General features: G+C 42.5%; 1 protein-coding gene across 3 annotated transcripts in view; it reads left to right on the top strand.

The window, feature by feature from the left end:
- LOC111952503 (pyruvate dehydrogenase protein X component, mitochondrial) overlaps positions 1-20990 on the top strand; it is a 66767-nt gene extending 45777 nt beyond the window's left edge. For 2 of the 3 annotated variants that reach the window (XM_023971231.2, XM_023971232.2), the window contains exons 7-11: positions 426-573; positions 5437-5495; positions 11675-11833; positions 14834-14898; positions 19985-20990. In XM_023971231.2, coding sequence (XP_023826999.1) covers positions 426-573; positions 5437-5495; positions 11675-11833; positions 14834-14898; positions 19985-20240 — 687 coding nt within the window. In that variant the 3' untranslated portion in view covers positions 20241-20990. The remainder of the gene's footprint in view (positions 1-425; positions 574-5436; positions 5496-11674; positions 11834-14833; positions 14899-19984) is intronic. The other variant, XM_023971233.2, reaches the window with a different exon arrangement.
- The last annotated feature ends 473 nt before the right edge of the window (positions 20991-21463 follow it).

Here is a 21463-nt window from a genome sequence, read left to right as displayed (position 1 = left end):
GCATGGTGGATTTAGTTGTAATGGCAAAAATTGCACAGGTATTTCCTCATCTTGTTTGCCATATTGGAGTTTATTGGGTTTGTACTACCTAGTATAGTGTCTAGCATGTCAATAACTTAAGTGCTAATTGTATTTTCAAGACGATTACGTCGCTTGGGCGCAATAKATGACCCAATATACCACCTTAGAGTTGGTCCTATTTTTAGTTGAACAAAATCGATCCCAATCAATCTTTTGTAACGAGCTTGTCAAAAGCATTGCCATATAGCCTCATCAAAGCCTCTAACTTTAGGTGAAAGTGATTACGTCTGCAATGGCGTTATTGATGGGAGCAGAGTTATAAAGTCGTCCAGAAATATAAATCTGCACAGTGACTGACTGACCGTTCTTTGTTCTGTCCTCTCTTTCCTCCTCTCCTGTCTCAGGGCACTTTCACAGAGGTCCCGGCCTCTAATGTGCGGCGTGTTATCGCCCAGAGGCTGACGCAGTCCAAGAACACCATCCCTCACGCCTACGCCACCGTCGACTGTGACCTGGGCGCTGTCATGCAGCTCCGCAAGGAGATGGCCAAAGGTGAGGCCACAGCACATCGCGTCAGAACACAACATAACAGGGCACATCACATCACATTAGAACACAACATAACAGGGCACATCACATCACATTAGAACACAACATAACAGGGCACAGCACATCAGAACACAACACATCACATTAGAACACAACATAACAGGGCATAGCACATCACATTCAGAACACAACATAAACAGACATCACATCCAAAAGAACCATTAAACAGGGCACAACACATCACATCAGAACACAACACATCACATCAGAACAACATAACAGGACCAACACATCACATTAGAACACAACATAACAGGCACAACACATCAGGCCAACACATTCACATGAACATAAACACACACATCAGAACATAACAGGCACAACACATCACATTCAAAACATAACAGGGCACAACACATCACAACACATCACATTAGAACATAACAGGGCACAAACACATCACCATAGAACACACATATCACATCAGAACACAACATGAACATGGCCACAGCAAGTAAACATTAGCACTACATCACACAACCCAGCTGAACACTGAGGGATATAGGTAGCCTAGCGAATGTAGGTAGCCTAGCGGTGTAGTCTCCTCCTTATCGCTAAACATTGCAGCATTATTCCTAAGCAGGGAGACGTGAGCCTTCAACGGTTTCTCCCTTTATCAGTACTGCCACAACACTGCCACATCGTGTTCCCTGCACTCAGCCCCTCCAAAGCTTCATTATGGCGCCCCTCATGTCTCTTTTGTAACTGTTCCTATACTTCTGAGTATAACAATGTTCAAAGTTTCACCCAGAWTTCAACACCTCCATATGTATTTGGACAGTGAAGCTACATTTGTTTTATTTGGCTCTATACTCCCAGCATTTTAGATTTGAGATATGTTCCATATTAGACGACAGTACAGAATGTCAGCTTTTATTTGAGGGTGTTTTCATACATATCTGTTTTACCGTTTAGAAAGAAACGTGTGTTGAATTGTGATGAGTGAGAAGGTTACAGAGGCACAAATACCATACCCCCCKAAAAAATGCTAACCTCCCGTTATGGTATTAATGAGCAATGAGTAAGCATGTTTTTTGTAGCCTCTCAACGGCATCTCAATCATCATTATTCACGATTCATTCATGATTTTTCTTATTATTGGCATTATCAGGATTAATTTWGAAGTGCTCAGAAACATCTTATCTACTCACTTAGAAAGAAAATTACTCCATCATTCACCATTCTGCAAAACATAACCCAAAACAAACAGCAAATGCATCCCGAGTTTGTAGTCACAAGCTTGATGTAGTCTTTGCGTGCAAGGAATATGGGACCAAAAACTACACTTTTGACTACTTTAAAACCTCCTAGAGTTGATGTCCACGCCCCTGCGGAAATGTAATTAGCATAATAAAAAAATCTGCTTAAAAACCTTCTTTTTTTGCATTGGATGCCGCCAATGTCGCACTTCCGCATCTGCGGTGAAAGGTGCCAGCTAGAACGGTGTTTGTCAGACCATGAGACAAATGTCTAAAAACCTTTGTCATTGTGCTTTGTCATTATGGGGTGTTGTGTGTAGATTGATTAGGAAAAAACAATTTAATCAATTTTAGAATATGGCTATAATGTAACAAAATGTGGAAAAAGTGAATGGGTCTAAACTCTTTCCGAATGCACTGTATGTACTGTGTACCCTGCATGGCATTGTCATGTCATTTACGCAAAGTCCCATGGGGGGGGGGGGTATTCTGTGGCGATTTCCTTTTTAAATTAGGGTAAGATACATATATTGTTGGGTGTCTTCATTTGAAGTGTTCCACAGGCAAAGGAGAGACTATTTTATTTGCAGGACACTCAGAACTCAAACGTCTCCAGTCAGCCAGGATAATCATGTATTCCGGGTTCAAAGCATGTCACATTGATGTGTCCTGTGATTATATCATCGCAGCAGGGAAAAGGTATCTGCTAAACGCCTAAGAAAGGGAGTGATGGGGAGAGAGATGGAGGAAAGGAGGAGGGTGAAGGAAAGGGGGAGGGAGAGAGAGAAACTGAAGGGATATGGAGAGAGAGGAGGGCTGGTGTTTCTTTAATGATATGACATGAAGTGATTATGCAGGGCTGGCAGTGTCTAACCCATTCTGTCCTGCAGGGGATTCCTTGCATGTTCTCCTTTCACTCCCTCACCTCTTCTCTCATCCCATTTCTATCCCACCAATCAAATTAGCCAAGGCATTGTGCACAATATATGTTCCATGTTTCTTCTGCTTAATGGCTTCTCAGTGAAGGGAGGTACAGGTAGGCTACTCTACAAGAAGAGCGAGAAAGATAAAGAACATTGTTTGCACGTGTCATAACTACCACCCGATGGTGTTTTTTTTTATATACTTGGACCCGAGCCAGTCCAGAAACTCCATAGTGTTTTGATGTGGTGGCACCAGGGCCCAGAGTTGTTCCTTCTCAGTTTACATGGTCAGGACAAACTCCTGGTTCAGCTCATTATTCCTTTTAAGAGATAATAGATGAATGCAATGCAAAGCGGCCTTATTAAATCTAAACCTGACAGTTAAACCCAACTTTATTTATATGCTCTTCAAGATGACCGTGACAATACATGTAATACATTTCCATTTCCAAGGATGGAAGAATGATTCCTATAATTTTGCTCTTCAGCACTGTTTTAGTCTTGTGTGTCTGTGCTGCAGAGGAAACGTGGCGTGAGTGGCCATTCCAGTCCTATTAGCTTCAGTGTTGTGTGTGTTGAGGTATTCTCTATCCTCTATCCGTCCGGTTGTTTTCCCTTGTTTTCTTTGTTCAGGAGCACAGCGAATTTCACGGTTAGCTCATTAGTGATACTGCTAACAGCATTCATAACCGTCTGCCGCTAATGGGCACTCTTAAACAGCCCAGCGCTAACGCCATGCCAGGCCCTGCCCACTCCACCACGGGCACTGTATTAAGGACAGGAGAGATGGTGAGYTATATAGGGGCGAGAAAGAAAGCGAGACAGAGGAAACCTGGAGGACAGAGAATGAGACAGATGGAAGAGGCAGGACAGAAGGTCAGGGAATGTATAAAACATTTGCCTGTTGTTTTTAGAACGTTCCCAGAACACCTTTTTAAAGGTTCCCAGAATGTTTAAATAAGTTGTGGGAATAGTCTAGTGCAAACATTGTGGGGACATCACAATAGATATGTTCGCAAAACACAAGCTGTCCAGTTGTGCGGATWATTATATGAGTTTTGCACCCTAAAATAAACAMTGTATAATAARAATACAATGTTTATTTTAGGGTGCAAAACTCATTCATCTGATGTTACAAGAACATKTTTTTTTATGTTCTTTAAAAGTTCCTAACATGTTTCTTTTTTCAATAACAAAAAAAAATGTCATGGTATCCAATTGGTAGTTAGTCTTMTCTCATCGCTGTAACTCCCGTACGGGCGAGGTGAAGGTCGAGAGCTGTSCMTCCTCCGAATCACAACCCAACCAATCCGCACTGCTTCTTGACACAATGCCCACTTAACCCGGAAGCCAGCCGCACCAATGTGTCGGAGGAAACACCGCACACCTGGCGACCGTGTCAGCGTGCACTGCGCCCGGCCCGCCACAGGAGTCGCTAGTGCGCYATGGGACAAGGACATCCCTGCCGGCCAAACCCTCCCCTAACCCGGACGACGCTGGGCCAATTGTGCACTGCCCCATGGGTGTCCCGGTCGTGGCCGGCTGCGACAYAGCCTGGACTCGAACCCAMAATCTCGTGTGGCATAGCTAGCGCTGTGATGCAGTGCCTTAGACCACTGCCCCACTCAGGAGGCCCCCTAAACACATTTATTTAGGTTGTGGTAACATTGTGGGGCTATGACGAGAGAGGTTCCCAAAACACTAAAGCTGTCCAGTTGTGCTGACATTCAGATAATGTATGTATTAGGGTGCACAAAACATTCCTTTGATGTTGCAAGACTTTTGACATAACAGCCTTTGAGTTCCCAGAACACAAAATATGCTCAATTGTGATAACATTTATGCAATGTTTAAGTTAGGTAGCACAGGACATCCTTTTAATGTTGCAAGAATGTTGACAGAACACCTGGTCTAAGTTTTTTTTTTTAAAGGTTCCCAGAACATTGAATTAAGTTTTAAGAGTTGTCTGGGATGTTGCAAGAKTATTCTTGTGATATTCACATAGGTTACACAGAACATTCCCACAATGTTCCATTATTTCCTAAAAACGGTGTTTTTATGACGTTCATAGCGTATTTGTTTTAGTTTTAACATWTTTCATTCTGGGAACCTTTTAAAGAACAGACAATGTGTTCTAGGAATGTTCTTATTACATCAGGGGAATGTTTTTTTCACCCTAAAATAAACATCGTAGAATCAWTCGCCCAACTGGACAGTTTTTGTGTTTTGGYATCATATATTTTGGGACGTCCCCACAATGTTCTCACCAGACTGTTCCCACAACCTAATCAAACATTCTTGGAACCTTTTTAAAGAATGGTTTAATTTTGTTCTAGGAACYTTCAACATCTGGAAAATGTTTTATAATGTACAAACACTCTATAATCATCATCACGACTGGACATTTTMTGTTATGAGAACATTTGCCGCGACCTAACGAATGTTCTGGTAACTTTAGCTGAACCAATTTTGGTTTGCTGGGAGGCCTCTATTTGTCCTAAACACACATGGTTAGTAAGTCTGATTCTTCTTTACAATTCACATCATCCTATAGCTTACATACCAGATGTCACCTGCCATGGTCTTTGGAGCAGTTGGTATTTYGATAATTAACTTAACTGACTAGCAGCTCTTGAATTATAAATCTGGAGTGTTTGACAACTGTTGTCGTTTTTTTTTTTCAGCGGAAATCAAAGTGTCCGTCAATGATTTTATCATCAAGGCTGCTGCTGCTACGCTTAGAGTAAGTACCATGCCTGTTTCAGTCATTCTGTCAATGTTCATTTCCATAGGAATGTTTTTGATAGATCTACAGTGCCCATAGAAAGTGCACAGCCCTTTGCAAAATGTGTGTTGCCTCACAGCCTGGAATTTATTCGGTTTTAGTTTCCTGAGCAACAAAGCCACGTCACCTTCACCATTGCAGATCCCCTGAAGCCAATCCTCCCCAACTGTCCCTAGTTCAAACAACCCCATTTKTATGTATCAACTGACTGGTGGTAGGCTAAGGCAGGCACAGAGCTTACTATCGTCTGGCTGATGGGCAGACTTATAAATAGACACCAATTCCCAGTTAATTCTAGCACGTCTTTCGGCCAGTTGATGGGAATTCTGAGAGATGAATACTCCTTTCTGGTTAGGGAGTATTAATCTCCCTAATCAGAAAGGTTTTCTAAATTCATGGCAAGGAAAGCGACAAGGAAAACATTTCTGTAGTAGGGAAAATGTCTAGATTTTCAATTTCCTGCGCTCTGTCTGAAGACTGGGCATGTAATCGCCAAACAAAATCTGTAGGATTCAGCTGGGTGCCTTAGCTAGTACAATTTGGGGAGAGAAAAAGCTTTGATTTTCATAATGTGCATTTTGAATATGAATATAGCTCCTTTGTGTGACTGACTGTATCCATGGAGACAGGGAAGGAGGTGAATAAAAGATGAGAACGTGGCTCACCGCTTTGTTAGGACCTGCGGCCGTGCCTTTTGTCAGAGCAGTGAATCTACTATAACACTGGCCCTTTCACCCTGGCCCATCCTTACTTCTGTGGAAACATCTTAATATGTAATCGTACCTTATCAATCYTGGTGATAGGACAGGGTATAGTTTCAAGTTTTACTGTCACATGCAAAGGATATGGCAGGTGTAGAACAGTACAGTGAAATGGTTAACCTATCATTTATCTGCATGTCCAGTCCTTATACACAGAGTGTACAAAACATTAAGAAAACGTTCCACACTCAATTTGTTGGGGCATGGGCTCTACAAGGTGTTGAAAGCGTTCCACAGGGATGCTGGCCCATGTTGACTCGAATGCTTCCCACAGTTGTGTCAGGTTGACTGGATGTCCTTTGGGTGGTGGACCATTCTTAATACACCCAGTAAACTGTTGAGAATGGAAAACCCAGCAGCGTTGCAGTTCTTGACACAAACCGGTGCGCCTGGCAGCTACTACCATACCCTGTTCAAAGTCACTTAAATKTTTTCTTTCCCATTCACCCTCTGAAWGGCACTCATACACAATCCATGTCTCAATTGTCATAAAGCMTAAACATCCTTCTTTAAACTGTCTCCTCCCCTTCATCTACACTGATTTGAAGTTGATTTAACATCAGTAAGGGATCATAGCTTTCACCTGGATTCACCTGGTCAGTCTTTGCAAGCAGCATACCACCCTGTATCCCACTGCTGACTTGCCTCTGAAGCTAAACTAAGCAGGGTTGGTCCTAGTCGGTCCCTGGATGGGAGACCAGATGCTGCTGGAAGTTGTGTTGGAGGGCCAGTAGAAGGCCCCCTTTCCTCTGGTCCCCAAAAAAGATCTTAATGCCCCAGGGCATTGATTGGGGCCATTGCCCTGTGTAGGGTGACATCTTTCAGATGGGATGTTAAACAGCTGTCCTAACTATCTATGGTCACTAAAGATCCCATGGTACTTATTGAAAGAGTAGAGGTCTTAAACCTGGTGTCCTGTCTACATTTCCAATCTGGCCCTTATACCATCATGGCCACCTAATCATCCCCAACTTCCAATTGACTCATTCACCCCCCCCCACCTTCTCCCATGTAACTATTCTCCAGGTCATTGCTGTAAATAAGAATGCAGTCTCAGTTAAATTACTTGGTAAAATAAGAGTTAAAAAATAATAATAATAAATCATGCCAAGAGCTGTTAATATTTCAGTGTATTTTCACCCCACAATTGAGTGTGTTCAAATTGTTCTATTCATGACAACGAGACAAAATTGACGAACAGTTGCATTCATGCGTTTTATTGGCAAATGTCAATAAAAAAAAACCTGACACAAACTAATTTATGTGAGTGCTGTAAGTATAGAAATTGTTAGCTCAGTGCGAAATTAATATCCAACTAGTCAGTGACAACTGTTTTGGAGTTTGTGAAAGCAGCATTGTAAGCTTATTACGGTATTATAAACACAATGTCCTTGGTATTCCTATGATCTATGTAGAAACACCCCTTCTAACGACGCTTGTGTAGCTTGTTAGTCTCAGCTTTTCATAGATTGTATTTAATAGTTTGTAGCTTAAACCATTCCAACTCCACAGAGTTTGGTTTAAAAAAAAGTCTGCCCCGGGCCCCTCTGCTCTAGCTCAGTCCCCYTTAATCACACAGACTAATGGTTGGTAGAAGAAAAATATGAATCCAATGGTACAACCCAAAAGTCTGTAGCTCAAACACACATGTTTTAAAAGGGGTTAGAAYTCCTAAATCTCGCTGGTGGGACTCATTGGGTTAACTTGCGAGCTCTTTCCCAACAATGCAGAATAAAGGTAATAGTATAGATAAGCAGAAAAGGTGAAATACAAAAATAAATAAATAAAAGAAACACGAGAATGCAGTTAAAGTGGGGTGAACAAGTATTTGATACACTGCCGATTTTGCAGGTTTTCCTACTTACAAAGCATGTAGAGATCTGTAATTTTTATCATAGGTACACTTCAACTGTGAGAGACGGAATCTAAAACAAAAATACAGAAAATCATATTGTATGATTTTTAAGTAATTAATTTGCATTTTATTACATGACATAAGTATTTGATAAAGCAGAACTTAATATTTGGTACAGAAACCTTTGTTTGCAATTACAGAGATCATACGTTTCCTGTCGTTCTTGACCAGGTTTGCACACACTGCAGCAGGGATTTTGGCCCACTCCTCCATACAGACCTTCTCCAGATCCTTTAGGTTTCAGGCTGTCGCTGGGCAATACGGACTTTCAGCTCCCTCCAAAGATTTTCTATTGGGTTCAGGTCTGGAGACTGGCTAGGCCACTCCAGGACCTTGATGGCCTCCAGGACCAGATCTTTTTCAACATTTTGTTACGTTACAGCCTTAATGACAAAGCAAAACAGTTTTTTTGAATTTCTGCAAATGTATTACAAATAAAAAACAATCACATTTACTACAGTCAGTCAGAAGTTACATACACCTTAGCCAAATGCATTGAAACTCAGTTTTTCACAATTCCTGACATTTAATCCTAGTAAAAATCCCTGTCTTAGGTCAGTTAGGATCACCACTTTATTTTAGAGATGTGAAATTCAGAGTAATGTAGAGAGAATGATTTATTTCAGCTTTCATTTCTTTCATCACATTCCCATGGGTCAGAAGTTTACGTACACTCAATTAGTATTTGGTAGGATTGCCTTTAACTTTAACTTGGGTCAAACATTTCGGTTTGCTTTCCACAAGCTTCCCACAATAAGTTGGGTGAATTTTGGCCCATTCCTCCTGACAGAGCTGGTGTAACTGAGTCAGGTTTGTAGGCCTCCTTGCTCGCACACGCTTTTTCAGTTCTGCCCACACATTTTCTATAGGATTGAGGTCAGGGCTTTGTGATGGCCACTCCAATACCTTTGACTTTGTTGTCCTTAAGCCATTTTGCCACAACTTTGGAAGAAGCTTGTCCATTTGTAAGACCCATTTGCGACCAAGCTTTAACTTCCTGACTGATGTCTTGAGATGTTGCTTCAATACATCCACTAATGTTCCTCCCTCATGATACTATCTATTTTGTGAAGTGCACCAGTCCCTCCTGCAGCAAAGCACCCCAAACATGATGCTGCCACCCCCGTGCTTCACGTTGGGATGTGTTCTTGGCTTGCAAGCCTCCCCTTTTTCCTCCTAACATAATGATGGTCATTATGGCCCAACAGTTCTATTTTTGTTTCATCAGACCAGGAGAATTTCTCCAAAAAGTATGTATCTTTGTCCCCATCTGCAGTTGCAAACTGTAGTCTGGCTTTTTTATGCTGGTTTTGGAGCAGTGGCTTCTTCCTTGCTGAGCGGCCCTTCAGGTTATGTCGATATAGACTCGCGTTTAAAACTGTGGATATAGATAGTTTTGTACCTGTTTCCTCCAGCATCTTCACAAGGTCCTTTGCTGTTGTTCTGGGATTGATTTGCACCAAAGTATGTTCATCTCTAGGAGGAAGAACGCATCTCCTTCCTGAGCGGTATGACGGCTGCGTGGTCCAATGGCGTTTATGCTGGCGTACTATTGTTTGTACAGATGAACATGGTACTTTCAGGCGTTTGGAAATTGCTCCCAAGGATGAACCAGACTTGTGGCGGTCTACAATCAGACTTGTGGCGGTCTTGGCTGATTTCTTTTCATTTTCCCATGATGTCAAGCGAGTTTGAAGGTAGGCCTTGAAATACATCCACTGGTACACCTCCAATTGACTCAAATTTTGTCAATTAGCCTATCAGAAGCTTCTAAAGCCATGACATCATTTTCTGGAATTTTCCAAACTCTTTAAAGGCACCGTCAACTTAGTTTATTTTAACTTCTGACCCACTGGAATTGTGATACAGTGAATTAATCTGTCTGTAAACAATTGTTGGAAAATCCTAACCGACTTGCCAAAACTATAGTCTGTTAACAAGAAATTTGTGGCGTGGTTGAAAAACGAGTTTTAATGACTACAACCTTAGTGTATGTAAACTTCTGACTTCAACTGTTATGTAAGTAAGGTATTTCATTTTTTTTTTTCGCTTTGTCATTGTGGGGTAATGTGTGTAGATTGAGGATTTTTTTAAATATATATATATAATCCATTTTAGAATAAAGTTGTAACGTATCAAAATGTGGAAAAAGTCAAGTGGTCTGAATACTCTCCGAATGCACTGTATGTAGACAAGCAGTGGGAAACCCTTTGGGTAAGGGGGAAATATCTTCATTGGCAAGGTGACATACAACCTGGCTGTTATCAGATGTCAATTACGTATATGGAGGCTTTTACATTTACATTTTWGTCATTTAGAAGACYATCTTATTATTTTTCTTCAGTAAAGTCAGTGCTAGCAAAAAAAGTCAAGTGCAAGAGTTATTTCACYGTGCGGTTGTGATTTCACCTCCAGAAAAGGGCCTTCAGAGTACTTGGGAATAGTACATATATTCACCTTCTGAGGAAGTTTGTAAAGTTAGTCAGAATAAAATGTATAGAAATATTACATCAATATGTCTATAGACTGCAAAAGCATGAACATCATGAACACACACAGGAAATCTCACCCCAGATATCTTATCCTATGCCTGTCTTTGCTTTGTCATTATGGGGTTATGTGTGTGTATATCTGCTTATATTGATATATCCCGCTGTAAATTGTACAGGTAACATCCAAAATAATGGAAACATTTGAGAAAATGAGCACTACAATGGACTCTATATTGAAAATAGGTGCTTCCAAAAAGGTGTGGTTCTTGTGTMAATTAAGCAATTAACATTCCGTCATGCTTAGGGTCATGTCTAAAAATGCTGGGAAGGCCATCCTTTTGGCTACCATGGCTTTGCCTCCATCCACAGGGCACAAGTGGTCACTGAATGGGTTGATGAGCATGAAAAAGATGTAAACCATATGCCATGSCTGTCTCAGTCACCAAATCTCAACACCAATAAACACTTATGGGAGATTCTAGAGCGGCGAATGAGACAGTGTTTTCTACCACCAACAAAGCACCAAATTATGGAATTTCTCATGTTYGAATGGTGTCGCATCCCTCCAATAGAGTTCCAGACACTTGTAGCGTCTATGCCAAGGTGCATTGAAGCGGTGGTGGCCCAACGCCCTATTGTTGGCGTTTCCTTTATTTTGTCAGGTACCTGTATATTCCCACTGTAATCAGCCTATACTCCAGAGTTTTATGTTTACTGTTCTGATATTGTATAGTCTGTATGATGTCTGTGGACTGTCTGCATTTTGTTTGTATATTGTCCATTGCTGGCAGCACCTTCTCACTAAGGCAAGTTCTGGGTATGTGTAAATGTAGGTGATTCTGAGAGTCATTGAGTCTGTCTTCCTTTATCCCCTTCTCTTCCACCCTTCCACTCTCTCCCCCTCAGTCCTCTTCTCGTCCTCAGTGTCTAATCTCCTCTGACAAAATCTGACCTGACCTTTGCCTTCAGGAGCTGCCGGAGGTCAACGTGACCTGGTCGGGGGAGGGGCCTCAGGCACTGGACTCCATTAGCATCTCCATCGCTGTGGCGACCCCACAGGGCCTCATCACCCCCATCATCARGAACGCTGCTGACAAGGGGGTGCAGGAGATCTCAGCTAATGCCAAGGTAGGGTTGTTCGATACCCYGGCACTGTTGAGCTCACAGTTCAGAATGGTGGCCTTATGTACTGTTGGAGAAATACATGCCAGTGAGCTGCTAACTATCCCGGCCGGAGGGGATTACAATCGTTAATGTTACAGTATCTGAAATGGAATTAGCTGTCTCCATTATTTAATAGTAGTTACAAAACACTCAAATTAAAGTTCCACTAAAATTAGTGTAGGACTGTACTATCACCAGCACCCCTTTGCTCTGAAACTGACTTAGACTGCATTCCTCAGGAGCTTTCTTTAGAAAGGTCAGGCTGGGTAATGACTTGTAGTGTGGAGGCAGGTTACACACTCGCTGTCAGATTCTTACAAGGCACCCTTAACCTACGGCCTATATCTCCCTCTCTTCTTCATGCGAATTACAGGGATTAGGGCCTTGTCCAGTGTCTGAAATAAAACCTTTGCGTCCGACTCATCAAAGAAAAAATCTTTGTCCTGTACAAGGTGAGCAATCGCGGTTCTGATATCCAGAAGCTCTTTTCGGTCAGAAACATTATGTACAAAATAAATGACAAAACGCGAAAAAACACACACAATAGCACAATGTGAAGAAAATGTACTTGTTTGACACAGTTTGCATGATGGTCATGTACTGTATCATCAATTCATTAAGACTTGGTTTCTTCTATCAATCCACTAGCAACACCAACATAATTTGTGCAAGATTTAATAACTGCAAAGAATAATGCAGATAATGCTTTGGTAGAGGCCTGAAGTACAACCCTCCAGACCTGGGTTCACCTGTTTTATTTATTTTTTACTTCAGTTTATTTTAGAAAATACTTCCTRAACACTTATTTTTCTTCACTGCATTTGTCTGAGTTATTGGACATTTAAGACTCAAGTTCCCTCCATCTCCATTTCAGCATCCAGCTATCAACTGTGCCATAATTATACATAAATATWCATACGGATATGATGAGAAAATATCACCATGGTAGATCAGTAGAAGGTATATAAAGAGGTTTATAGTGGGGGTGGGTACAGAGGCCTCAGCTGCCATAGGCCACTAATGGAGTCTACAGAACCACTAGTCAGTCCTTACCCTCAGGTGACTGCCTGCAGCTGGGGAGAGCGGGAGGGAGGGAGAGCTCAAACACACTTGTACATGCACATTCATTCTTGCTCGCTCTCACGCACACAACACACCGGTGTGCCAGCTTAAGAAATAGACTTCTGTCTCAAGAGGCTAGTGATTAGGCTGTGTCACCAGCAGTGACAATGTAAATCCCCTCAAATGATGCGGTGGACATGTGCTCCCCATTTTGTGGCCCGCCACAACTCATTACTGTTCTCTAATATTGACTCTCCCCAGAGTGCACACAATCGCTAACAAGACACACYCACACAACCATGTATATACACTCAGACTGTTCTCTTTCTCATGCACATTTACTACACATTAAATATGAGTCAGAAGCCTGGTTTGAGTTAGGGCAGAATGTAAACCCCTTATCAGCAGCTAATTGAATACAACATGTGGTCTGGYAAATACACAGAGCGCTCACTGGCTACCATGCCTGAATCCACTGAAAACATGATTGCTTCTCCTTTCAGTGCTTTTATTGCAAATGGCTCCCCATGTGTTCTATTGCGTCTCTGGGTCTTTTGACATAGTGTTTTAGATAAAAGCAGCTTCGCTGCAATATCTATAAAGCATATTTCAATTTGAATGAGCATGACGTACATGAGTGTTGTATGTAGGATTATGATACGTCATATTGATTATTTTGACTTTTGATTGAAGAAGGGAATGTGTGTTTATGTTATTGTTTGTAAAGCACCATTACATGAGAGAACTGCTCTCCTGTCTTCTCTGCTCACTGAGTCATGTCAACTCCCTTACTCAGTCTAGTCGATTCAGGTCAATAGGGAGGATGACACACTTAATACATTTGGTGAAGCAGCAACTTGGGCTCTCACTCCACTGTAGCCAGTAAAGGGAAAATGTATAGTATACAAAAGTACTACTGTGTTTGAAGTTTACCCTGGACTTGTAATCAACAATGYTGTCAACTGGGTTAAACTTAGATGATAGGCTACAGGACATGCATTCAGAGCTGTAAATCAAGATGAGTCGATTGTTTACACACAATGTTCATTTAACAGAATATTGTTGTCATTAGTCTAGTGCAGTCACATTTCACCCCAGATGGCCTGCTTAGGATCCTTCTAAAGACTAATAGCTGATTTATGCTCGATCCTGCAATGCTGTCCCGAGGCTCCGTATGGAGGGTGTGACGCAATGGCGGCTCCTGCGGAGGCCAAATCGAGCTCCATATGGCGATGCCATGCGCCTCCTAATTTTTTTAACAATGCAGAGCGTAAGTAGTATGAATGACTTGACTTCTACAGAGGCCYTATCGCAGTAAATGCTYTATGGCCACTGCAAATGACAGATTGACCTTGCAGAGCCTTTAACTCTAAATTAGTGGGATTCTTCATTAAAAGCAATAGCCTGCAGTGTTCCCTCCCGCTCAGCCAATTTAGCTCTCATTGTGTTAATGAAAAAGCAATGTGTTGCCTTCGAAGGGGTTCAACAGAGTGGTATTGAACTGCACTCTGCTCTAGCTCTGTGTGTGTTGATGCCTAGGTTTATTTAAGTGATGCTAACAGAAGCTCTGGTGTGAAGCCCTTTTAGTAAAGCAGTTGGGGTGTTGACAGTATGAACTCTGAGTGAGGTTTGCCTTTAGAATGTTAACCATGCCATGTTGGAGGTTGTCAGCATTTCAACATTACAGTGTGGACTTCATGGTTCAACGATATCACTGGAACTACTAGAAACCTGATTTGATAGATATGATTGAACCAGCATCACCTCTAGACAGTAGATCATTGATTTGAGTTAGGCCAGAATGTAAACCAGTTTATCCCTGACAATCTCATTTCAGAGTAAGTCCAGAAGATCATCTGACTACATTAGATGACTGACTAAATGCTTATCTCTTCTCTCCAGGCTCTGGCCCAGAAGGCTCGAAATGGGAAGCTGCTTCCTCATGAGTACCAGGGAGGCTCCTTCAGGTAAACACAACACGCCCTTGCTATTAGGGCTGGGAATTGCCYGGGACATCACGATACGATATTATCGTAATATTTAGGTGCCGATACGAAATGTATTGCGATTCTATATGTATTGCGATTGGATACTGATTTTTATAGTGACTTTACATTCAAAACATATTGCTCACAATACATTMCCTTCATAAAGTATTCATACCCCTTGCTTAGTCCACATTTTGTTGTTGCAGCCTTAATTCAAAATGGATTAAGTAATTATTTTTCTTCAACCATTTACACACAATGCCCCATAATGAAAACATGTTTATAGACATGTTTGCAAATGTATTGAAAGTGAAATACAGATATKTAATTTACCACCAAGACTCTTCCTAGAGCTGGCCGCCCGGCCAAACTGAGCAAACGGGGGAGAAGGGCCTTCGTCAGGGAGATGACCAAGAACCCAATGGTCACTCTGACAGAGCTCCAGAGTTCCTCTGRGGAGATGGGAGAACCTTCCAGAAGGACAACCATCTCTGCAGCACTCCACCAATCAGGCCGTTATGGTAGAGGGGCCAGACGGAAGCCACTCTTCAGTAAAAGGCACATGACAGCCCGCTTAGAGTTGCAAAAAGTCACCTAAAGGACTCAGACCATGAGAAACAAAATTCTCTGTCCTGATGAAACCACAATTGAACTCTTTGGCCTGATTGCCTTGCGTCATGTCTGGAGGAAACCTGGCACCATCCCTACGGTGAAGCATGGTGGTGGCAGCATCATGCTGTGGGGATGTTATCCAGCGGCAGGGACTGGGTGAGGCCTCAGCTGCCATAGGCCACTAATACAACCCTCCAGACCTGGGTTCACATGTTTTATTTATTTTTTTACTTCAGTTTTTTTTTGTAAATACTTCCTTAGCACACTTGTCAGGATATAGGGAAAGATGAGCGGAGCAAAGTACAGAGATATACTTGATGGAAACCTGCTCCAGAGCGCTCAGGACCTCAGACTGGGGCAAAGCTTCACCTTCCAACAGGACAACCCTAAGCAAACAGCCAAGGCAAGTCAGGAGTGTCTTCCGGACAGGTCTCTGAATGTCCTTGAGTGGCCCAGCCAGAGCCCGGACTTGAACCCGATTGAACATCTATGGAGTTACCTGAAAATAGCTGTGCGGTGATGCTCCCCATCCAACCTGACATAGCTTGAGAAAATCTGCAGAGAAGAATGGGAGAAACTCCCCAAATACAGGTGTGCCAAGCTTGTAGCGTCATACCCAAGAAGACTTGAGACTGTAATCGCTGCCAAAGGTGCTTCAACAAAGTACTGAGTAAAGGGTCTGAATACTTATGTAAATGTGATATTTCAGGGTATTCTTCTCACTTTGTCATTATGGGGTGTAGATTGATAAAAAAAAAAAATATATATTAAGATTTGTGTATTTAATCCATTTTAGAATAAGGCTTTAACAAAATGTAGAACAAGTCAAGGGGTCTGAACACCTTCCGAATGCACTTTATAAGCACTTTTTTTTTCTCCTGAACTTATTTACACTTGCCATAACAAAGGGGTAGAATATTTATTGACTGAAGACATCTTTTCATATTTTGTTAATTTTAAAAACAGAATTCCACTTTGACATTATAGGGTATAGTGTCTAGGCCAGTGACACATCTGAATTTAATAAATTTTTAAGTCAGGCGGTTACATAACAAAATGTGGAAAAAGTCAGGGGGTGTGAATTCTTTCTGAAGGCACTACGTCTGCTGCAGAGGAACAAGAGAGCCATGACAAAAACAGTTCTGAGCAGTCATGGAAATATAAGTGTTGGCACCATATTTCAAAAGATGGAGAACAAGCTATGAAGGAAGTTTTGGTGCAGGTACAGCCAACTAGCACAAATATAATATTGCGATAATGTCAAAACTATACGATATATTGTCAAAAACAGATCTCTATGTAATTATCGATTTTTGGGTGAACTGATCTTTGACTCAGGTTCTACTCAGCACTTCACATGTTCTTCAACATTTAAGTATACAGACGTACAGGTCTACGGCGTGGGAGACCATGTGTGGTAGCAAGGTGCTCAATAGCTGTGTCTGTATCACCGTCGACTTCACTATTATTACTATCTGCCGTGTTTGTGCCAAGTGTCATGTAAAAATCTTCCCAGCATGAATTAGTTCCCAATTGTTCTGATTTTGACGTCATGTTGTAAAAATGTTCACAGTTTGAAAATGTTCCCAGTCATTAATTGCACAATCGTCTGTGTGGATGGCTGAGCTCCTGCAGATGTTTCTCACACCCCCTCGCCCTTGACTTAGCTAGCTAACTAGCGTAATTAGCTCTAAACTGGTCGAGTGACCTTGTTCTCAGAGGTGTATAGCTAGTTAAATTAACAAATATGCATTGTCAATCAAAATTGGCAAACGCAAAAAATCTCTCCTCACATCAACCCTCAGCACTTTGCACAGTCTGGGTATTTATATGCTGACCTCAACAAGCATCTTGTTATTGGTKAATACTCCTGGCCAGCATTGATTGGCAGATGTGTGAAGTAAATGTGCGTTCCCACGGAACAGTTTTTTGAGGTAGAGGGAGAGACATCCGCCATCCACATAAAGAGATGCACSTGCAATTATTGAACTGGGAACATTTTCACGCAGGGAGAAATTTTACAGCATGACGTCACAATCTTAGAACGATTGGGAACTATTTCACGGGGGAAGATTTGTACCTGGCACCAGGCATGAGGTAATAATTCCTGTATAGTTCAGTGGTCTGCTGATAGGGAAGCAGTCCTAAATGTCCTGCTATTAGTTATAACCCAGCCCCATATAATAGCTAGTCCATATATTATGCATAGTCTACATTATCACATGCAGGCATGAAGAGAATATGTGGCCAGACGACAAGAGCCATCAATTACGTGGCCATCCATTCCAGTGGAGGGAGGGCGGGCTGTTTTAATGCATTCAWATTAATGGGGTCTTTTAGACATAAATGGGGTTTTTGTCTCGGAGAGGAGGATAATTAATTCCTATAGAGGATGTGAGCTCTCTATCTCTCCTTGAAGATAAACTCAGCAAATAAAGAAACGTCCCTTTTTCAGTACCCTGTCTTTCAAAGATAATTCGTAAAAATCCAAGTAACTTCACAGATCTTTATTGTGAAGGGGTTAAACACTGTTTCCCATGCTTGTTCAATGAACCATAAACAATTAATTAACATGCACCTGTGGAACGGTCGTTAAGACACCAACAGCTTACAGATGGTAGTAGGCAGTTAAGGTCACAGTTATGAAAACTTAGGACACTAAAGAGGCCTTTCTTCTGACTCTGAAAAACAAAAAGAACGATGCCCAATGTCCCTACTCATCTGCGTGAACGTGCCTGAGGCATGAGGACTGCAGATGTGGCCAGGGCAATAAATTGCAATGTCCGTACTGTGAGACGCCTAAGACAGCGCTACGGGGAGACAGGACAGACAGCTGATCGTCCTCYCAGTGGCAGACCACGTGTAACAACACCTGCACAGGATCGGTACATCCGAACATCACACCTGCCCGAGTTACACCAGGAATGCACAATCCCTCCATCAGTGCTCAGGTTGAGAGATGCTGGACTGAGGGCTTGTAGGCCTGTTGTAAGGCAGGTACTCACCAGACATCACCGGCAACAACGTCGCCTATGAGCACAAAGCCACCGTCGCTGGACCAGACAGGACTGGCAAAAAGTGCTCTTCACTGACGAGTCGCGGTTTTGTCTCACCAMGGGTGAAGTTCGGAGTCGCGTTTATCGTCGAAGGAATGAGCGTTACACCAAGMKCTGTACTCTGGAACGGGATCGATTTGGAGGTGGAGGGTCCGTCATGGTCTGGGGCGGTGTGTCACAGCATCATCAGACTGAGCTTGTTGTTATGCAGGCAATCTCAACGCTGTGCGTTACAGGGAAGACATCCTCCTCCCTCATGTGGTACACATCCTGCAGGGTCATCCTGACCTGACCCTCCAGCATGACAATGCCACCAGCCATACTGCTCGTTCTGTGCGTGATTTCCCGCAAGACCAGAATGTCCATGTTCTGCCATGGCCAGCGAAGAGCCCGGATCTCAATCCCATTGAGCACGTCTGGGTCCTGTTGGATCGGAGGGTGAAGGCTAGGGCCATTCCCCCCAGAAATGTCCTGGAGCTTGCAGGTGCCTTGGTGGAAGAGTGGGGTAACATCTCACAGCAAGAACTGGCAAATCTGATGCAGTCCATGAGGAGGAGATGTACTGTAGTACTTAGTGCAGTTGGTGGCCACACCAGATACTGACTGTTACTTTTGATTTTGAACCCCCCCTTTGTTCCGAGACACATTATTCCATTTCTGTTAGTCACATGTCTGTGGAACTTGTTCAGTTTGTCTCAGTTGTTGAATCTTGTTGTGTTCATACAAATATTTACACATATTACGTCTGCTGAAAATAAACGCAGTTTRTTTGAGTTTATATGCTTACTACCTCCCTCGTTCCATCCCTCACTTTATCCATTCGTCCATCCATCCCCAAGGCCTGTATGTCATTAAGTCACACAGCAAATTGCCTATGGATGTTATTGCTCACCAGACACAGAGCTAGGATGGTCTCTCTCTGTGTTCACCTCTGTTGTTAGAAGTGTCACATTGTCTTTGTCTGTTGAGGAAATGTTCCCTCTGGTGTCCTCTTGTATTCCGTTMTATTCGCCTATATATTCCACTGCTCTGTTGTATTCAGTTTTATTCACCTCTCACCCTTCTTTACGATGTGAGTATATGTTGTATTGAATTTATTAGTAACAGGGAATCGGTAGTAATAAGGCCCCGTTATCTCTGACTGTGATCTCCCCTTGGTTAATTGTCTGCATGTTTTCCCTGGCTGAGCCATACTTATAATGGGATATCCATTGCCTCCTATCTCTCTCATTTCCCTCCCTTCACTCACCACCCTTCTTTCTCTCTCGCACTCTCTCATACCTCCCCCTCATTCTCCTATCTCTCCTCCCCCTATTTATTCCTCCCGATTCCTCACAAATCAAATGAGCTTTATTGGCATGAAAGATTAAATCTCTCTCTCTCGCTCTCTCTGACAGTATTTCTAACCTGGGAATGTTTGGCATCAGTGAGTTCAGTGCGGTGATCAACCCTCCCCAGGCATGTATCCTGGCTGTGGGAACATCAAGGGCTGTGCTGCATCTGACCGAGGAGACCGGTGCCCTGAGCACCCAGCAGCTGATGACCGTCACCCTGTCCAGCGATGGGCGCCTTGTGGACGACGAGCTGGCATCACGCTTCCTGGACAAGTTCCGTGCCAACCTGGAGCGGCCACAGCGCATGACACTGAACTGAGAGGGGGATGAAGAGGGAGTGAAGGAGAGCGAGCACTTCCATCATGAAGCCTATTTCATGCTTGTGAGAGAAGTGGTCAGACAGTTAATTTAATTAAATGATCATTGTCAATGCACATTTCAATGTTAGGTGTGCTATTGGCCTGTATATAGTCGTTTTGACTGTTTATGACCTATGCTATGTCCTGATCATCACTCATAAGGCTTTGGGATGGAGGTGTGTAAGTGTACTATTGCTGGAGAGGTCTATGTTCTGTAGTGGAGCCCCGGACAAATGTTACCATAACAGTTAACCTGTGGGAGGTGGGAGCTGCATGGGAGCTATTCTAACACACCAAGTTGGTATCTAAAGTGGCTATTCCAGTCCCATATATCAAGTCCCAATGCAATGACCCATGTCATAATTAGTTCTCATTCTTTCACCTGGATAATTCTAACATGTTTTTGTAAATTTATTTTGTGTTTATTATGGGCCATCAAAAGCACTGCATTTCTTCTGTGTAACTCATTCTACCCCTGACAGAGTGAGCGGCACTTAGAAATTCCTCTCAACATTCTGACTGTTGWGATTTTTGGGTCTCCTGATAGGTTGAGGAAAGCAAACAAGTCCACTGATATCTCTCACGATTGTGAAAATGAAAGGTTTTAACTTATTTAAATACAAATTTAGTCTATCATAACCACCCCCAAAACAGATATATATTGACAAAGCAAACCAATAAATTGCATATTTTCTGTTCAACTCACAAAAGGCTGTTCTGTGTTTTATTTACCAATGTCTCCTCCATCTTGTCTTATATAATCCTCTCCAGTGTAAATACAGATGTGTCTGTGTGCTTAATTGGAATCTGAAGCCAGAGATTTGCATCATGGCTATMGCATAGAAACCAATTAGGATAATTTGCTGGCTAGAGAGGGGTGTTAAGCCTCCGGCGGAAGATGGGTTTGCGCTSTAAGTATGTTTAGAACAGCTGTTTACGTGTGTGTCAGCACTGGTGGGGTACTGTATCCTCCATAAACACACAGACACTRTGGACACACTGGAAATGTTCTCATGACATCGATATCCCACTCCCTTTACCCCAACAGAGCCCTGTGGCCCTAACAGAGCTCACCTTTGTTAAATCAGAGATGCTCAATATCATTTTGATTTGGAGATCTGAGGTGTTCCCGGATTCATCTTATCCCCCSTTGTGAGAGATCACATGGCCTGGGGGATGGCCC

Source organism: Salvelinus sp. IW2-2015, linkage group LG26 (genome assembly GCF_002910315.2).
Source record: "Salvelinus sp. IW2-2015 linkage group LG26, ASM291031v2, whole genome shotgun sequence".
NCBI classification, from domain to species: Eukaryota; Metazoa; Chordata; class Actinopteri; order Salmoniformes; family Salmonidae; genus Salvelinus; species Salvelinus sp. IW2-2015.
Note: the sequence above shows the minus strand (reverse complement) of the source record. Positions and strands in the feature narration are given on the sequence as shown.